The sequence below is a fragment of the Saimiri boliviensis genome, chromosome 10 (assembly GCF_048565385.1).
Source record: "Saimiri boliviensis isolate mSaiBol1 chromosome 10, mSaiBol1.pri, whole genome shotgun sequence".
Classification (NCBI taxonomy): domain Eukaryota; kingdom Metazoa; phylum Chordata; class Mammalia; order Primates; family Cebidae; genus Saimiri; species Saimiri boliviensis.
In genome coordinates this window covers 73,661,498-73,682,732 of record NC_133458.1, presented here as the reverse complement: position 1 = coordinate 73,682,732, position 21,235 = coordinate 73,661,498, and the positions used below count along the sequence as shown (strand labels likewise).

Sequence of the window (21,235 nt, the reverse complement as noted above, 5' to 3'; positions counted from 1 at the left end):
TGTTAACGCAGTTAATACAATTTCTAAACTTACCTCTATAGGTGGGTAATAGTTGTAATTCCAGTACCAAAAGGTTCTAGGTAGATAACCTTTAACTAAATGGTGTTCTGGCACAAAGGGATGAAAAGTTTCTTTTCCAGTGGTATCTCTGGAATCTCCTGCTTGTACATTTATAATTTCCATGCATTTCCCCAGTGCTAAGTCTTCAATGGAGGAAGTATGTGTACACTTCTCTGTTTTAAATGCATCAACAAATCTCTTCAAGGCTTCTTTGCTTAGTACATATCCTGCTCCTCCACTCATGTAGCCCTGCTTTACATAGGGCTTAAATCTTCTCCCAAAGTAAATGGGTTCTTTAGGGTCATATTTTGCAAGAAGCCATCTCAAATTGTCTAGTATGACATATGTGTCATCATCTGCTTTCAAAAACCAATCAGCATCTTCTAAATAATGTTCATGAACGTACTGAAAAGCTTTAATTGTTTTCCAATATAGTTGATCTCTGCCTTCTTTGGTTTTCAATCCCACAGCAGGGAAGTCTTTATTTTCTACTGAGCTCATAAACAATACTTTGTTACAACGCTGGGCCCATGTAGCTTTGACATGTTTGGCCTTTTTCTCTAGGTTTTGAGGGCCTGTCATAACCCAGCAAAGAATTTTAACTTTCTGATAGAGGTTTTCAGCGATGTCTGTGTTCTCATCTATTAAACAAAACATTTAAAAAAGTTATTTACATAAATGTAAAATCCAAATATTAATAAATTATGTTGAAGAAAGCATTTTCTTAATTTCAAAAGCCCTATATATCCCTCTATTAGTGATTTAGCCAAAGGAAAGCAAAACCCAACCTAATGTGAACTGACACTCTGATTTATTGGTTTCCTGTCAATGTTATCCAGAACATCACTGGAGCTAATAAGAGTCAATATTATGATTTAAATTCTTCTTGAACTGTGGTTTACTGATTGAAAGCAGTAGGATCACCTGGAAACTTGTTAGAAATACATACTCCCAGGCCCCATCCCAGACCTACTGAATTGGAATCAGCATTTTAATAAGTTCTCCTGGTGCTTCATAAGCAAGTTAAGTGCTGCCTTAAATAGTCTCTGCTTGGCATTTCATATAAGAAAGCTTCAGCTGGTTTTCAACAGATTATTGAAAGAAATTTCTCACTGAGGTGAATGAATTTCTGAAGAGCAGGAAAGACATGCTGCTGAAGTGGCAGGTCATTTTTGAAGTTCACAAGAATCCACTATTAAGAATTTCTACAAGTACTCTGAAGTGGTGACAGTTCAAAGCACAGGAGTTTGAGATTCCTTCCTGATAGTAACATACCTTATTCCAAAATGCAAATCTGCCAATTAGAAACAGAACACAATGGTAGACTTGAGAATTCTAAGACTGGCTAGAGCAGTGCTCTTTAAACTACTGGTTTGCAAAGAAATAAGGAGCTTATATCAGAATATAAAGCAACACATTACTCTGAAAAAGACGTACTATCAGAACCAACCAACCAAACAAAATGTCACTTAACTAAGCAGTAAGCTTAGGGACGTAATTTACATCCTAGTGTAAGCTCATTATCTTGTGTAGACAAACAGTTTACAAACTGTCAGGCCAGGACCACATTTTGAGTAGCACTGGTGTAGAGGAAGAGCTCAATTGTGAGATTTTAGATGAGTACTTCTCAAGCTATCTGTGGTGAAAGCCCAATTTTTATTTCTAATAGAGGTCTACAATTGTGTAAATATGATAAAAATGAATTATGAGAAAAATAAAACTAAAAGAAATATAAAACGCAAAATTAATTACAATAAAAGTTTCTGCTTACTCCCAAATAAGCAAACATTCTCTAGTTATAGATCAGAATGAGTCTATGAAGCAACTTTGAATAGTGATGTTCTGGGCCAGGCGTCCCCAAACTTTTTACACAGGGGGCCAGTTCACTGTCCCTCAGACCGTTGGAGGGCCGCCACATACTGTGCTCCTCTCACTGACCACCAATGAAAGAGGTGCCCCTTCCTGAAGTGCGGGTGGTGGTGGTGGGGGCGGATAAATGGTCTCAGGGGGCCGCATGCGGCCCGCAGGCCGTAGTTTGGGGACGCCTGTAATCTGGGCAGTATCCTGATGAAGGATGTGCTTAAAACTAAGGTCAAACAGTAAATTACAGAAGCTTAGGCCCATGAGAAATTAACAATTAGTTAACCAATTGAGGGGGAATAAAGGGAAAAGCTGGGTAGAATATAAAAGTATTCTCATGTCCCTCTGAGTAACAAGATTCACAATCCAGAACAAAAGCAGACAAAATCACCCTACTTAACAGTCAGAAAGCTTTGACATTTCACATCGTTGAGGAACCCAATGTCTTGGCTACACATATATACCAAACCCTGAATGGATAGGAATGGTGAATGCAAGAATCCCCAGTCTGTTTCACTCAGGCAAGGCAGTTTTGTCCTCATTACTGAACTTGATAAATAATTTTTCATTCATGAATTACTTTGTACTGGGCATGGGCTGGCATAGGAGATGAAAAAAATGAGTAAGACACACTTCCTGCTGCAGAGGAATTCAGTCCATTCAGGGAGCCTGACACATGAACCAGTAATTGCTAAATACTAAAAGATGTTAATATATAATGAACAAAGGGTTCAGTTGCTGAAGGAAAATAAAGTAGTGGCTAACAAACCCTATAGAGCAGTACATAGGGCCCTGGGTAGAACAAAGAATAGAAAGATAAAGTGATACTAGAACAAATAGAGATGATGCAGAAAATAGGTTATAAGTTCACCAAAAGGAATGATGAAGTTTGGTTGAGTGCAGGTATGTAAGTAAAGCTGCAGGCCTGAATCAGGGGAAATGCACTGTGGACTGAGAGGAAAAGAGATGAAAAATGCTAATGTAGCATTGTCAGAATGTACCAATATATGGGATTGGCTAGCATGTGAAGGTAAGCACCTGTCATGATTTCATAGCTTCTGGCATAGAGAGAGAGTAATGAGCTATATAAAATAAAGAATAGAGGAAGAAGAGCAACTTCTAGGAGTAGGAAGGAAAAGAAAAGGAGACTCAATTTACACATGTTGAGTCTGAAGGGAGTAGACAAACTTTTAGCATATCCCACATTTTGTAGGCCACTGAGCTGGACAAGTATGCGTCTAATACATGTGCCTGTAGTGAGGCCTAGTATGGCTTACTATTAGTAGGGAAGCTTGGTTCCAACTGATCGTCTGAAGACATGTAGCTATGCTACAGAGCAAATACACAGTGACCAAACTGTTCCGTAACAACACAGAGCACCTGCTCAGAGATGAATTACTGTTATATAAACAATCCTAAAACATACTTTGTCACAGTATGCATGTGCTTGCTAGTTGATAAAACTGAACCAGGCTTTGAAACCTCACCCTTCAGCCTCTGCTTGAGAGGTAGTGAAGAATTTACTAGCGGGAAGAGAATAGAAACAAATGAATAGTGAACCCTCTGCATTCCAGAATTCCAATTGTTTTAAGTGACTTATATTATTTTCTGTCAAATAAACCATATTTTGCAGAAATCTTTGCACTGTGTTAATGTCTTCTCACAATGTCTGGAACTGGGCTAAAGACAGCAGGAAATAAATGGAAATTAAAATTATGAGGGTTGATGATGTCACATGGACAAATAGCTAAAGGACAGAAACTTGGAGAAAACCAACACTTAAGGGACACAAAGAACTCAACTGAATTGGACCTAGAAAAACATTTTCAGAAACAAATCTAATCTGAATAGTTATGCCCTTCCCCAAATCATGGTTTCTGAACCACTTCTACTTAAAAATGAATTCAAAATTAATATCTTATTTCCTAAATAAATCTGGGTTTTAGCAATTCCCTTCTCTTGAGGCAAACCAATAATTGTTATTTAATATCTGGAATATATAGCTCATTTTAATTAACAGATATAGACAGGGAAATGATGAACTTTAGACTAAAATACTGCTTATGTTTATTCCTTAATAAAGTAAACCATACCTTTATGTTGGCTAGAATCTGCATTGAAGTTCATTTGTCCTTCTAGATGATTCTCTCCATTATCATCTGAATGCCTCGCATGAGGATCATTATGAAGAACATTAGGCTGGGTGTCACCCTGTTCTCCCAACAAAATACTAAATAGCTGAGAACATAAAAGAAATCCTATTGCTGATCCACAGAGGAAGATTAAAATATTCAGCCAGGATTTAGAGGCCATTTCCCGAAAGTGTATTTCTGTAAGAACAAAAATTAGCAGGATGTTATAAAATCAAAGCTATATACATACCAGGAGTAAAAAGTCTGTTAACATTTAGCTATAATGTAAAGTTAATTTCTTTCATATAAGAGAACATTTCTAACAGTATTTAGCTTTTTATTATTTATGAGTTTACCCCGTTTGCTGCTAAAACAGCACTTTATGGAAAATCCATAAAAACAGAATAGTTAATTAGTAGGCCAGTCACTGTTGGCATGGGGTATGGATAAGTACATCAGTATTGCACACAGAATTTCCTATACTTTCTACCAGGATCCTTTGTGGATCCAAGACTACTTGCCATGTTGTTTTTCTTTCTTTGCTGTCAACTTTCAGTACTGAAGTCTACTTCTTTTTCAACCACCACTCAATTCTCCAATCCAAAAATTAGCAAAAACCTTTCTGTAAAGAACTAGAAATAAAGTATTTTAGGCTTTTTTGGTCTCATGTGGTCTCTGCTGCATCCTCTTTTTAAACAACCCTTTACAAATGTAAAAAACATTCACAGCTTGTGGAAGACTAGGCTCAGCAGTTTGGGGACCCATGGGCCCAAGCTGGCCTGCCACCTATTTTTGTAAATAGAGTTTTACTTGAACACACCCATGCCCATTCTTTTATGTAATGACTAGGGCTACTTTTGCCCTAAAACAGCAGAGTGAATAGCTACAATAGAGGCAATATGCCTCACAAAACCTTACCTAGCCCTTTATAGAAAAAGTTTGCTGGCCAGGCACAGTGGTTCATGCCTGTAATCCCAGCACTTTGGGAGGCCGAGGTGGATGGATCACTTGGAAGTCAGGAGTCTGAGACCAGTCTGGACAACATGGTGAAACCCTGTCTCTACCAAAAAATACAAAAATTAGTCAGGCTTGGTGGCACGCACCTGTAGTCCCAGCTACTTGGAGGCTTAAGTAGGAAAATTGCTTGAACTCAGAAGGCAGAAGTTGCAGTGTCTAGCCTGGGTGAAAGAAATGCTGTCTCAGGAAAAGAAAAAGTTTGCTGAGCTCTGCTCTACAATGCAAAATCTTGGATGGAATCTATATATTAATGAGATTAAGCAGGATACCTGGGACACAGATGCTAGTTGAACTGCCCCACAACCAAACCTAATGGCCCTTTTTAAGGGTTTGTTAACCATGACTACATGGTGAAGTTATACATTTCTATTAAATCCCTTATAAGATTGGTCTTAACTCTATAGTTTCCTAGTGCTCAAGATAAGCTGCTATCCACACATTATTTCATTTTAAATAAAATTTAATTTGTATTTCCTTCTTCCTTCTCACTAAGCCCATTTTGTAGATGAAGAAAGAAAAATTTAAAAAAACTAACAGGTAACTCATACAGGTTGACACAATCAGAAGGAGCCACAATTTGAATGCAGGTCTGTGTGCTTAAAAAGCTCATGCCTGGCTGGGCGCAGTGACTCATGCCTATAATCCTACAACTTTGGGAGGCCGAGGCAGGCAGATCACCTGAAGTCAGGAGTTCGAGACCAGCCTGGCCAACATGGTGAAATTCCATTTCTACTACAAATAGAAAATTAGCTGGGCATAGTGGCATGTGCCTGTAATCCCAGCTACCTGAGAGGCTGAGGCAGGATAATCGCTGAAACCTGGAGGCAGAGGCTGCAGGGAGCCGAGATCATGCCACTGTACTCCAGCTTGGGTGACAGAGGGAGACTCTGTCTCAAAAAAAAAAAAAAAAAAAAAAAAGCCCATGACCTTCCCTTTGCATTACATTTCTCAAACTCTTCACCTAACCACCACTAACAGCAGAAGGTAATGGGCATGTGTAGTGACAGTAGAGGTCTGGGAAATATAACATTAAAAATCAAAATTGCTTTGAAATATTTTGTGAAAGCAAAAGGTACAAACCAACAATAACCAACAATCACCACTACAACAACAAAAACAAAACGACTTCATATGGTTATATTTCTGGAATGGTTGACTAGGTTCTTTTAGAGCAATGAAGTACAATGAGAAAAACTGAATGAAATGTAAAAAAACAAAACCACACACACACACACACACACACACACACACACACACACTTGAAGACAGTGGTAAGATATCAAGGCAGTGAGAATTAGTAGGACCAAAATTTGGAAGAAGAAAGAAGAGAGGCAGATCAGACATCTGGCAAAGCTCTGTCCTCAAGACAATTCTCAGAGAGAAAACATAGCTGAAGGGCAGTGAAGCTAAGCAAAAATTAATGTCCAAAATCTGCTTAGGAGAAGAGGTCCTGGAAAACACCGAGGCTCTTCTTATAGAGGACTCTGAAAGGCTACAATCTGAAAATAAGAACAAAACAAAAATAGACCAATCTTTACAAGGGCTGAAGTCTATGTTGGAATCATCTCAGCCACTGACGGGATGATCTGCTCTACCTAGCCTAATTGCAAAAATATTTTCCTGGAGAAATATAAAATCATAAAGAACCTCAAATTATCATTACATTTTTTTGGGTATACAAACATGGACAAAATTTTGGCACACAACGTCCAAAATAATAACCAGGTATCAAGATGAAAATTGGGATTAAACACAAAAAAGCAGACAATAGAAACAGAGTCAAAAGACTCAAGATTTTCATATCATTAGCTCTGAAATAACTGCTTTTAATGAAGTCAAAAAATTAAATGGCAAGATTAAGAAATTAGGCATAGAATAGGCACCGCTGAAGAAAAAAAATTAATAGACTAAAAAGGCCAGAAGAAACTATGCAGAATAAAGTATGGAAAAACAAAAGGAGAAGAAGAATTAAGCAAAAACATAAGAATAAAGTGAAAGGGTCTAATGTAAGTGTTAACTGGAACCTTTGAGAGAAGAGACATATAACTCAGGAGAAGTGGTATTTAAAGAAATAATGACTGAATATTTTCCAAAACTGACAGAATACCAACCCTCATATTAAAAAAATCTACAAATCCCAATGAAGATTTAAAAGAAAAAAAAAAAACATTACCTAAGTATATCAAACTACTGAAAACCAAGGACAGAGAAAAAAACTTAAAAGAAGTAATAAGATTGACAGCTGACTTTTTAGCAGCAACAACAGAATCAAGACTGCAGAGCACTAAAGTGCTAAAAGAACAGAACTACCAACCTAGCATTCTATACCCAGCAAAAATGTCCTTTAAAAATGAACCTTATAAAGATGTTCAGAAAGACAAAATGTAAGTGAATTTATCATTAACAAGTCTATTCTAAGAGGAATTCTCCAGGCAGAAGGAAAAAATTTTCAAATAAAAATTCAGAGATGTAGGAAGGAAGATAGAGCAATAAAAAGGGTATGTATTGATGATGTAAGTAAGTCCAAATAAATATTGGCTATATAAAACATTTTTTGAAAGTCTCACAAGATATTAGTATTATTACCATTAAAACAAGTTACAAAACTGGCATCAAAAAGTATAAAGTGAATCCATAGAGTTTAAGAATTCAAAAGTCATTTCACTGTCTAGGAGTTGTTAAAAAAAAAACCAATTAACGATAAACTTTAAAAGGCAAAGGATGCATAATATAATCTCTAATTGTTAAAAAAAAAAACAAGCAAAAGAATATAATTAAATTCAAATGGGAAAATACCCCAAATCAAGGCATGTTAAAAAAAACCACGGGGGAATATAGATTAGATGGGACAAATAGAAAATAAATAGTAAGGTGGCTAATTTAAACCCAAACATATGAATGATTATATTAAAAGCAAATAGCCTAAAAACTCCAATTAAAAGATAGAGTTTTTGGAAGATTGCTAGCCAGTCTCCAGAAAAATTTCAGCTTACAAGAGACACACATCAAATATATTCATAAAGTTGAAAGCAAAAGAATTGTTGAAAGCAAAAGATATACCATACAAACAGTAATAGAAGGAAAGCTATTTAATGTTGATATCACAAAAAAACAAACTCAGTTACACGGCCTATTCTCTGTGACATTCATTAAGCTCCACATTTATGATTTTACATACTTTTCTATATTAATATTTATTTTACTAAAAAGTGTATACATAAATCCCTTCAGGTGTCATCTTTATCCCATTAAGCACATACTTAATACATTCATATTTGATATAAAAATATTTATCTCAAAATCTACAAGTAAAATTGACCTGCCATGAAAACACACCATGTTTATACTTTAATACCATATATAGCAACTTCACCATCTCAGAAGGGAAAAAAGACAAATGATACCTTCGGTGCTGCAGAGTCTACCTCTTCTGGCATTGGAGAAGAAAGCAGTAGTCACAATGCCATTCAGTACCACTCAGGTAGAAAGCACCATGAATGACTGAGAAGAGGAATGACTGCAGGACCAGAGGAAATCCCTTTTTCTATCACCAGAGTGGATATCTGAAGTTAAAGAAGTACTACCCAGCTCCAGTAACTATGAATACTAACATGCGACTCAATCATTACCTAATTTGTTTTTAACTGTAAAATGTTTTGTGATGCTGTCTGATGCCTGTCATACTCTTACTCTTTCTTCCTCCCCAGAGTAACAGCACACTCAGAATGTGTTGGCTCCTCTGTGCTGCTTTTTCCACATTCTCTTCCAATTTCAAGGTCTCCTGCCTTATGACTAAATAACTGTACACTCCCATTTTTGTTTCCTGCTCCTGGGATAAAATAGCCATCTCATGGGGTTGGAATATACCCCAAAGCTCACTCAGAATATTTGGCAAAAATCATCATGTTCACAAGAGTGTTGAGGTAGACTAGACTGGAAGAAGACATAGCTTAACCACACTGCACATTATGAGGGCTTAAATATATATTTCTTTGAATTGGGTGGGCGAAGTTCTTTATGCCAAGTGCTTCCAAACCTGAGGTGTAATCAGAATCACTTGAGGAATATTTTCAAAGTAAAGATTTCCAGGCTTCACAACTGTGGTTTCAGACAAAAAAGAACTGCTGGGACAACTAAAATTTATATTACAAATTTATTTTTAAAGGGACAGCTTTGTGTTACTCATTATTAAATAATATTCAAGCCGGAGAGAAATGCATTTAGAAGGAAGAAATCATCACAAACTCTACTACCCAGAAACAACAATTTTAATACTTGGTGATTATCATCAGACACACAGAGATTAGCAAACTTCCCAGAGTCACACTAGCAATCTGAATCAAGAATTCAGACTCTTAACCACTTTGCTGTTATGTCTTAGATTTTTTGGTATTTATAACAGAACAACTGAAACTAGGTAATTTATAAAAAGAAGGAATTTATTTCTTACAGTTATGGAGGCTAAGAAGTCCAAGGCCAATGGGGGCACATCTGGTAAAAGCCTTCTTGCTGCTGGGGACTCTTCCCTGAAGAGTCTCAAGGGTATCACACGGCATGAGGGATACACATGCTAATGTGTTAGCTTAGGTTTGTTTTTCTTCCCTTTTTTTTTTTTTTTTTTTTGAGGCGGAGTTTCGCTCTTGCTACCCAGGCTGCAGGCTGGAGTGCAATGGCGCCATCTCGGCTCACCGCAACCTCCGCCTCCTGGGTTCAGGCAATTCTCCTGCCTCAGCCTCCTGAGTAGCTGGGATCACAGGCACGCACCACCATGCCCAGCTAATTTTTTGTATTTTTAGTAGAGATGGGGTTTCACCTTGTTGACGAGGATGGTCTCGATTTCTTGACCTCGTGATCCACCCGCCTCGGCCTCCCAAAGTGCTGGGATTACAGGCTTGAGCCACCGTGCCCGGCTCTCTTCCCTTTCTTTATAAAGCCAAGAGTTCCCTTCCCATGATAACCCATTAATCTATTAACCCATTAATGAATTAAACCATTCATGAGGGTAGAGGTCTCATAAACCAATCACCTCCTTAAAAGTCCTACCTATTATTGCCAAACTGGGGATTAAATTTCAACATGAGTTTTTGAGAGGAAAAATATTCAAACCATAGCACTACACTTTTACAGAATGGGAATTAGTCATTGTGTTTTTAAAGATTTAAATATAATTAGATTTATTTGAATTTATAGGAAATAAAGGAAATGAATCTAAAATATCTGAATGTCACCTAGACATTTGTAATATGACCCCCATCCTCTAAAGGATCCCTCTAAAAATTATGAAAAGTTTACAAAAAACAGAAAGCAGCTGGAGGCCTCTTATTTAACTACATAGCTCAATTTTAGGCAGTATCTACTGATACCCTGCTGTGAAATGTGGAAATCAGCATGGATACACATATGTACACGTTAATATACACAAAAATATATCCAAAAATATATTCAAAATATATTCCCTCTTCTAAACATATTAAAATAATTTTTGATGCATCTTTTTTCCAAGTATTTTCCTATGAAAGTGATATAAATCTTACAGTGACACATCTTACATTTACAAATGCAGTACATGTGAGGTACCATGATAGAAATTTGTTTTTCCTGATCTTCACAGCAACCTGAACACTTGATAGCAGTACCCCCTACATATTACAGATAAAGAAGCTGAGTATTAGAGAGGTTAATTAGATTGACCCAAACTAGCCAGCCAACAATGTAAATTGGAATTTTCACCCTCATTTCATTTAAAGTTCACTAGTTTTCCCACAACACCACTCTCTCACCTATACTTGTCTATTAACTTTCCATATCCTTTCCCTTTTCTCTAAAATGATTTTTAAATGGAAGGCTTAAAAGGTTATACCACCAGTAGGTCCAACAAGAAATCACTTTTACTCTATTTATAAAGCTTGAGGTGAAAATAAGATACTGAAAAGTCCACTGGGTCTAAGAATGGACTGGGAAAGTGTTAATATTTGCTGAGAGACTGGAACTGGTTTCAGACTAAATGTTCATGCCTCTGCTCTTTACAGTAATCTTGCCATTAAAAAACTCAAATGTTTCTTTATATAAATTCTTAAACACAAAAGACAAACACACTGCTACAGACTTAATCCATATATTGTTTTCAGTATACTTTTCAATAAACAAAAATAAATTTATTAAGTAGAATTTTACTTGCAATAAACCCTCTATAGTTTTCATCTAATTTTAGGGAATATTTATATTGTGTTTCTGGTAAGATGCCAGTTCCTGGTTGTAAGTAGGGGTAAGATGCCAAGCTGAGACATAAGTTTTAAAGTTCAAAAAGTATTTACAAATATATGGCAGTATGCTATGTACTGGGAACAGCAAAAAGCAAGTACCCTTCCCTGCTTTCATTGAGTTTAGTCTTGTTAATGATACAGGAAAATAAAAATAGCAAAGAAAGAGATTGGAAACTATGGAACGGCACAGCTAAAGCAGTGTTAAGAGGAAAACTTCCAGCACTAACTGCTTACATTAAAAAAGACAGAAAGTCTCAAATTGATTATTTAAATTCCTACCTCAAGACTCAACAAAAAGAGCAAAATAAACCCAAAGCAAGAGGAATAAAATAATAAAGAGCAGAAATTAATAAAAATTAAAATAGAAAAACAATGAAGACATTATCCAAAGTGAACAAACAAAGGAACAGAAAACCAAATGTTCTCACTTCTAAGTGGGAACTAAACACAGAGTACATATGGACACAAAGAAGGGAATAACAGACTGGAGGGAGGGAAGAGGGTGGGGACTAGGCTTAAATACACCAAACCTCCATGACACACGATTTACCTCTATAACAAACCTGTAAATGTACCCCTGGACCTAAAATAAAAGTTGAAAAAAAAAATGAATGAAACAAAGAGCTGGTTCTTTGGTAAGACTAATAAAATGGAAAGCCTCTAGTAAGACTGAGACACAAACTACCAATAGTAGGAATAATACAGGGGTTATTTCTGCTGACCCTGCAGACATCAAAGGATAATAAGGGAATACTACAAACAATTCTACACATATAAATTTGACAACTTAGATGAAATGGACCAATTCCTTGAAAAACCACAAACCATCACAATTCACTGAATATGAAATAGATGACTTAAATAGCCATGTAATTATTTACAGAAACTGAACTCACAATTTTAAAAATCCCCTCACCTCATCAAAAAATCTCCAGGCCCAGATGGTTTTATTGGAAAATTATAACAGATGTTTTAAAAATTATTTTTTAATGTTTTAACATCAACTTTGTACAATCTCTTCCAAAAAGTAGAAGAGGAGAGCAGTATTCCCAATTCCTTTTATCAAATTCCTATTACCCTGATACCAAAATCCAACAGGCAGTACAAGAAACAACAACAACAAAAAAACCACTACAGACCACTATCCTTCTCAGAAATATAGAAACAAAAATACATTTAAAAGTATGAATTAGCATGTTTATTCTGAGTATATAAGGCTGGTTCAATATTCAAAAATCAACACATGGTTCATCCTATTAACAAGCTAAAAAGGAAAATCACACAAATGAAAAGATGCAGAAAAAACACTTGACAAAATCCAATACTCAATCTTGACAGATAACTCTCAGAAAAACAAAAACAGAAGAAATTTCCTTAACTTGATAAAGAATATGTATCAAAAACTAACAGCTAATGCTACACTTAATGGTAAAAGACTAAATGTTTTCACATTAAGATCATGCAGAAGGAAAGGATGTCCATTCTCATCACTCTTATTCAATTTAGCACTGGAAATTCTAGCCAAAATAATAAAAGAAAAAAATTAAAAAGAGAATGAAAAAGCATACAGATTGTAATGGAAAAAATGAAACCATCCCTATTTGCAGATTTGTAGATAATGTGACTGTGAAGAAAATATCAAGGATTTTGTGAAAAGAAATATCCTAGAATAAGTAAATTCCACAAGGTCACAGGATATAAGATACACATGCCAAAATAAATTGTATTTCTATATACTAATAATGAACACCAGGACACTAAAGTAATACAATACCATCTGCAATTGCTCAAAAAAACAAAACAAAACATGAATTACTTATGTGTAAAGCTAACAAAACATGTATATGACTTGTATGATAAAAGCTAAATAATGCTAATGAAGAAAAATAAGATCTGAATAAATGGGGATTCATACTGCATTCACAAAATTAAAAACTCAACTTAGTAAAGACGTCAATTCTCCCCAAATTGACATGCATGTTTAATGCAATTTCTACTGAAGTTCTAGCAAGACTTTTTTGTAGAGATAGACAAGATTATTCTAAAATCTGTAGGTTAAGGCAAAAGAAGTAGAATAGCTATAATTTTGAAAAATGAGAAAAAGGGGAAGAATAAGTTACCTGAGTTCAAGACATCACATGGCTATAAAAATCAAGACCTTATAGTTCTGGTAGATAAACAGACACATGGATGGATCAATGAAGCAGAATAGAAAACACAGAAACAGACCCACATACATCTGCTCGACTCATTTTTGACAAAGACAGCCTTTTCAACAAATGAGAGTAGACATTCCTACACAAAAAATAAACCTAGACAGAAGTCTCACACCTGAGACAAAAATTAACCCAAAATGATCATAAACTTAAATGTTAAAACATGCAAGTATGAAAATTTTAAGAAAAAAAGCATTTGGTATTTAGAGCTAGGAAAAGAGCTCTTAGACTTGGAAACAAAAGCACAATTTATAAATGGGAAAAAACTGATATTAAAACTTATCAAAATTAAATCTCTTGCTCTGTGAAAAGACCCTATTAACAGAATGGACAAACTACAGACTGGAAGAAAATATTTGCAACGTACATGTCTTAGATCATTTTCAGCTGCTACAACAGAATACCACAAACACGGTAATTTATGAAGAACAGAAATTTCTTTGGCTCACAGTTTTGGAGGCTGGGAAGTCCAAGAGCATGGCACTAGCACCTGGTGAGGGGCATCCCATGGTGGAAGGCATCACATGGCAAGGAAGTGTGCATGAGTTAGAAAGAAAAATGAGGCCAAACATCCTTCCTATCAAGAGCCTACTCCTATGATAATGGCATTAATCCATGCATTAGGGCAGAGCGTTAATGACCTGATCACCTATTAAAAGTCCTACCTCTTAATACTGTTACAATGACAAATTTCAACATGAGTTTTGGAGGGGACATTCAAACCACAGCAACACATATCTGAAAAAGAATTCACTTCTAAATTATATAAAGGAACTCTCAAAACTCAAAAGCAAAAAACCAAAAATAAGAAAAAAATACAATAAAAAATGGGCAAAATACATTTCACCAAAGATCTGTAGATGACAAATAAGAGCATGAAAACATATTCAACATCATTCATTATTAGGAAAATGCAAACTAAAACTAAGAGCCCTCTACATACCTATAAAGATAGCTAAAATTTAAAAAATAGTGACACCACCAAATGTTGGTGAGGATGTAGAGAAACTGAATTACTATACATTGCTACATAGACTATAAAACAATGCCAAACTACCACGGATCAACTATGCACAGAAAAATATGTTCTAACCCATTAAACAAACCCAATTTCTTAACAGAGTACACTATTCATCTTGACAAAATGGGAAATGTACCACACAAATTTGAATGATATACCCCCAATCTAGTAAAGCTTCCTACCCCCAAACACACCCGACTTCCTGGAGTCTTTTAAAAAACCATGCCGGGCGCGGTGGCTCATGCCTGTAATCCCAGGACTTTGGGAGGCCGAGGCGGGTGGATCACGAGGTCAGGAGATCGAGACCATCCTGGTCAACATCGTGAAACCCCGTCTCTACTAAAAATACAAAAAATTAGATGGACATGGTGGCGCTTGCCTGTAATCCCAGCTGCTCAGGAGGCTGAGGAAGGAGAATTGTCTGAACCCAGGAGGCGGAGGTTGCGGTGAGCCGAGACCGCGCCATTGCACTCCAGCCTGGGTAGCAAGAGCGAAACTCCGTCTCAAAAAAAAAAAAAAAAACCACACACAAAAGATCAAGACAAATCTCTACTTGCAGTTGCCCCAGGTTCCAGATCTCTTTTTTAACTTTCTCAGGCAGCTAAATGTCTAGAAAGACAACCAGCAGCAGCATAAAACTCCAGCTAAAATTTAAAGGAAATGATCCAAATGATGTATAAAACAATTGCATGTGCAAAGAAGTAAAAAAGATTTCCATCCACACATTTCTTAAGCAAGACTAGCTAGAATTGATTCTATTTAAAAAATAAATAGAAATGAATTGACCCTACATAAAAATCTTGCAGTGGAAAAAAAAATGAAACACAGGATACAAATTAGAGGTAAAAGACACAGTTCTGCATACTTACTCCATATAAAATAAGAAAGTTATTAGGAGGGGAATGCTGGGAAGATGGCCGCCTAAGAACAGCTCAGGACTTCAGCTCCCAGTGAAAGTGCAGAGGGTGAGTGGACGCCGCATTTCCAGACGAACTGTTATTGCCCACAGACCAGGAGATACCCAGGCAGAGGGGTCGCCAGCGTCTCAGTCCCAGCCAGTGCGGCTGTTTTGGCCCCCGTGGGGCTGATTCCGCCCGCACGGCTGCTGTGACCACTCCCCGTTGCTGCGGTTCTCCGTACAAAAGCCACTGGTCTGGGAGCCCTCTTAGCTGGCGAGCAGAGCCCTGAGACGGCAGAATAGCCCATTCATCTGAAATAGCGAGCCAGGCCAGGAGATTCCTAGGCAAAAAATCCGCCAGGAGCCGGCGCCGCAGTTCGAGCCGACTCCGTGAGTCTCAGCACGGGAGATCCCGGCGCCTTTTCAACAAGCGACCGGAACTCGGGGTCGTTCAACTTAAAAGAAAAGACTCTGAGTCAGGGAGCCAGGTGATCAGGCTCGGTTGGTCCCACCCCTCCACCCCCAACAACAACGAAAACAAAAACAGTAACTGGAAACCCTCTGGGTTGAGCCCTTCAAACCAAGCACAGCTGAACCGGGACTGTCCGGCTCCGTGGGGGAGGGGCTTCCGCCATTACTGAGACTCCCCACGACTACAGCGGCAGGCTGCCTTTGCCGAGGCAACCCGCCGTTGCCGAGGCAACCCGCCACAACAGAGAGAGTCCACCATAACAGAGGCGGGGCCACCATTGCCGAGACAGTTCTATCTACGCCCATATAAAAAGGACTGCAGGGAAGAGCTCAGGGCAGCTGGGCGGAGCCCACAGCAGCTCAGCAAAGCCCCTGGGGGCAGGCAGAGGCTAGGCCTGCTGCTAGCTGGGCGGGTCTGACCTGAAAGAAAAATCAAAAAAGGCAGTAGTGCAAGGGAAACTCATAAAGCTCCAACTCCCTGGGACATAGACAGACAACAGGTGGATAAACCCACAAAAATGGGAAGAAACCAGCGCAAAAAGGATGAAAACTCCCGAAACCAGAACACCTCTCCTCCTAAAAGGGATCACAACTCCTCACCAGCAAGGGAACCAGACCGGATGGAGAAGGAGGGTGATGAAATGACAGAATCAGACTTCAGAAGGTGGGTAGTAAGAAACTACAATGAGCTAAAAGAACATGTTCTAACCCATCGCAAAGAAAATAGGAACCTTGAAAAAAGATTGGACGAACTGCTGACGAGAATGGACAGCATAGAGAGGAGTATAAGTGAATTGATGGAGCTGAAAAACGCAACACGAGAACTTCGTGAAGCATGCACAAGCTTCAACAGCCCAATTGACCAAGCAGAAGAAAGGACATCAGAGGTCGAAGATCAACTCAATGAAATAAAAAGAGAAGGCAAGAACAGAGAAAAAAGCGCAAAAGGAATGAACAAAATCTTCAAGAAATGTGGGACTATGTGAAAAGACCTAATCTACGTCTGATAGGTGTACCTGAATGTGATGAAGAGAATGAATCCAAGCTGGAAAATACTCTTCAGGATATTATCCAGGAAAACTTCCCTAACCTAGCAAGGCAGACCAATATTCAAATCCAGGAAATACAGAGAACACCACAAAGATATTCCTCAAGAAGAGCAACCCCAAGGCACATAATCGTCAGATTCACCAGGGTTGAAATGAAAGAGAAAATTCTAAGGGCAGCCAGAGAGAAAGGTCGGGTTACCCACAAAGGGAAGCCCATTAGACTCACAGCAGATCTCTCAGCAGAAACCCTACAAGCCAGAAGAGATTGGGGGCCAATATTCAACATCCTTAAAGAAAAGAACTTTCAACCCAGAATCTCCTATCCAGCCAAACTAAGCTTCATAAGTGAAGGAAAAATAAAATCCTTTGTGAACAAGCAAGCACTCAGAGATTTCATCACCACCAAACCTGCTCTACAAGAACTCCTGAAAGAGGCTCTACACATATAAAGGAACAACCAGTACCAGCCACTCCAAAAACACACCAAATGGTAAAAAAGCATCAACACAATCAAGAATCTGCATCAACTAACCAACAAAACAGCCAGGTAGCATCAAAATGACAGCATCAAATTCACACATAACAATACTATCCCTAAATGTCAATGGACTAAATGCCCCAATCAAAAGACACAGACTGGCAAATTGGATAAAAAGCCAAAACCCATCAGTGTGCTGTATCCAGGAAACCCATCTTACATGCAAGGATACACAAAGGCTCAAAATAAAGGGATGGAGGAAGATCTACCAAGCAAATGGAGAGCAAAAAAAGGCAGGAGTTGCAATTCTCATCTCTGATAAAATAGACTTTAAAGCAACAAAGATCAAAAGAGACAAAGAAGGACATTACATAATGGTAAAAGGATCACTGCAACAAGAAGAGCTAACGATCCTAAACATATACGCACCCAATACAGGAGCACCCAGATACATAAGGCAAGTTCTTAATGACTTACAAAGAGACTTAGACTCCCACACAATAATAGTGGGAGACTTTAACACCCCATTGTCAATATTAGACAGATCAACCAGACAGAAAATCAACAAGGATATCCAGGACCTGAATACAGACCTGGAACAAGCAAACCTAATAGACATTTACAGAACTCTCCACCCCAAATCCACAGAATATACATTCTTCTCAGCACCACATCACACCTACTCTAAAATTGACCACATAATTGGCAATAAATCACTCCTCAGCAAATGCAAAAGAACAGAAATCATAACAAACAGTCTCTCAGACCACAGTGCAATCGAGTTAGAACTCAGAATGCAGAAACTAACTCAGAACCGCACAGCTTCATGGAAACTGAACAACTTGCTCTTGAATGTTGACTGGATAAACAATGAAATGAAGGCAGAAATAAAGATGTTCTTCGAAACCAATGAGAACGAAGACACAACATACCAGAATCTCTGGGACACATTTAAAGCAGTCTCTAGAGGAAAATATATAGCAATGAGTGCCCACATGAGAAGAAAGGAGAGATCTAAAATTGACACCCTATCATCAAAATTGAAAGAGCTAGAGGAGCAAGATCAAAAAAACTCAAAACCTAGCAGAAGACAGGAAATAACTAAGATCAGAGCAGAACTGAAGGAAATAGAGATACAAAAAACTCTTCAAAAAATCAATAAATCCAGGAGCTGGTTCTTTGAAAAGATCAACAAAATAGACAGACCACTAGCCAGATTAATAAAAAAGAAAAGAGAGAATAACCAAATTGATGCAATAAAAAACGATAAAGGTGATGTCACCACAGATTCCACAGAAATCCAAACCATCATCAGAGATTATTACAAACAACTCTATGCACATCAACTAGTAAACCTGGAAGAAATGGATAAATTCCTGGACACCTGCAACCTCCCAAGCCTAAACCTGGAAGAAGCCGAAACCCTGAATAGACCAATAACATGGTCTGAAGTCGAGGCAGCAATAAAGAGCCTACCACCCAAAAAAAGCCCAGGTCCAGATGGGTTCACAGCTGAATTCTACCAGACATACAAGGAGGAGCTGATACCATTCCTTCTGAAACTATTCCAGACAATCCAAAAAGAGGGAATCCTTCCCAAATCATTTTACGAGACAGACATCATCCTGATACCAAAACCCGGCAGAGACTCAACAAGAAAAGAAAATTTCAGGCCAATATCCATGATGAACATAGATGCAAAAATCTTCAATAAAATACTGGCAAACCGATTGCAACAGCATATCAAAAAGCTCATCCACCATGATCAAGTAGGATTCATCCCGGGGATGCAAGGCTGGTTCAACATATGCAAGTCCATAAACGTAATTCACCACATAAACAGAACCAAAGACAAAAACCACATGATTATCTCGATTGATGCAGAGAAGGCTTTTGACAAAATTCAACAACCCTTTATGCTAAAAACCCTCAATAAACTAGGTATTGACGGAACGTATCTCAAAACAATAAAAGCTATTTACGACAAACCAACAGCCAATATCATACTGAATGGGCAAAAACTGGAAGCATTCCCTTTGAAATCTGGCACTAGACAAGGATGCCCTCTCTCACCACTCCTATTCAATATAGTACTGGAAGTTCTAGCCAGAGCAATCAGGCAAGAAAAAGAAATAAAGGGTATCCAAATTGGAAAGGAGGAAATCAAATTGTCTCTATTTGCAGATGACATGATTGTATATCTGGAAGACCCCATCATCTCAGCCCAAAATCTCCTGAAACTGATAAACAACTTCAGCAAAGTCTCAGGATACAAAATCAACGTGCAAAAATCACAAGCATTCCTATACACCAGTAATAGCCTTAAAGAGAGCCAAATCAAGAACGAACTGCCATTCACAATTGCTACAAAGAGAATAAAGTACCTAGGAATACAACTAACAAGGAACGTAAAGGACCTCTTCAAGGAGAACTACAAGCCATTGCTCAACGAAATAAGAGAGGATACAAACAGATGGAGAAACATTCCATGTTCATGGTTAGGAAGAATCAACATCGTGAAAATGGCCATACTGCCCAAAGTAATTTACAGATTCAATGCTATTCCCATCAAGCTAGCAATGACCTTCTTCACAGAACTGGAAAAAACACCTTAAATTTCATATGGAACCAAAAGAGAGCCCGCATAGCCAAGTCAATTCTAAGCAAAAAGAACAAAGCAGGAGGCATCACACTACCGGACTTCAAACTATACTACAAGGCTACAGTAATCAAAACAGCATGGTACTGGTACCAAAACAGAGATATAGACCAATGGAACAGAACAGAGGCCTCAGAGGAAATACAACATACCCACAACCATCTGATCTTTGACAAACCTGACAAAAACAAGCAATGGGGAAAGGACTCCCTGTTTAATAAATGGTGTTGGGAAAACTGGCTAGCCATGTGCAGAAAGCAGAAACAGGACCCCTTCCTGACACCTTACACCAAAATTAACTCCAGATGGATTAAAGACTTAAACATCAGACCTAATACCATAAAAACCTTAGAAGAAAATCTAGGCAAAACCATTCAGGACATAGGTGTAGGCAAGGACTTCATGACCAAAACGGCAAAAGCAAGGGCAACAAAAGCCAAAATAGACAAATGGGACCTAATCAAACTCCACAGCTTCTGCACGGCAAAAGAAACAGTCAGTAGAGTGAATTGGCAACCAACAGAATGGGAAAAAATTTTTGCAGTCTACCCATCTGACAAGGGGCTGATATCCAGAATTTACAAAGAACTAAAGCAGATCTACAAGAAAAAAACAAACAAGCCCATTCAAAAATGGGCGAAGGATATGAACAGATACTTTACAAAAGAAGACATACAGGAGGCAAACAAACATATGAAAAAATGCTCATCATCACTGGTCATCAGAGAAATGCAAATCAAAACCACATTGAGATACCATCTCACACCAGTTAGAATGGCGATCATTAAAAAATCGGGAAACAACAGATGCTGGAGAGGATGTGGAGAAATAGGAACACTTTTACACTGTTGGTGGGAATGTAAATTAATTCAACCATTGTGGAAGACAGTGTGGCGATTCCTCAAGGACCTAAAAATAGAAATCCCATTTGACCCAGCAATCCCATTACTGGGTATATATCCAAAGGATTATAAATCATTCTGCTACAAGGACACATGCACACGAATGTTCATTGCAGCACTGTTTACAATAGCAAAGACCTGGAACCAACCCAAATGCCCAACGATGATAGACTGGATAGGGAAAATGTGGTACATATACACCATGGAAT

At 37.9% G+C, this 21,235-nt stretch overlaps 1 protein-coding gene across 7 annotated transcripts in view; it reads right to left on the bottom strand.

Moving 5' to 3' along the window:
• C1GALT1 (core 1 synthase, glycoprotein-N-acetylgalactosamine 3-beta-galactosyltransferase 1) overlaps window positions 1–21,235 on the bottom strand; it is a 63,751-nt gene that overhangs the window by 17,969 nt on the left and 24,547 nt on the right. For 2 of the 7 annotated variants that reach the window (XM_074379478.1, XM_074379476.1), the window contains exons 1-3: window positions 4,971–5,148; window positions 4,014–4,250; window positions 34–701 (exon numbers count right to left, since the gene is read on the bottom strand). In XM_074379478.1, the coding sequence (XP_074235579.1) occupies window positions 34–701; window positions 4,014–4,250; window positions 4,971–5,016 (951 nt within the window). In that variant the 5' untranslated portion in view covers window positions 5,017–5,148. The other 5 variants (XM_003921245.4, XM_074379480.1, XM_074379481.1 and 2 more) reach the window with 4 other exon arrangements.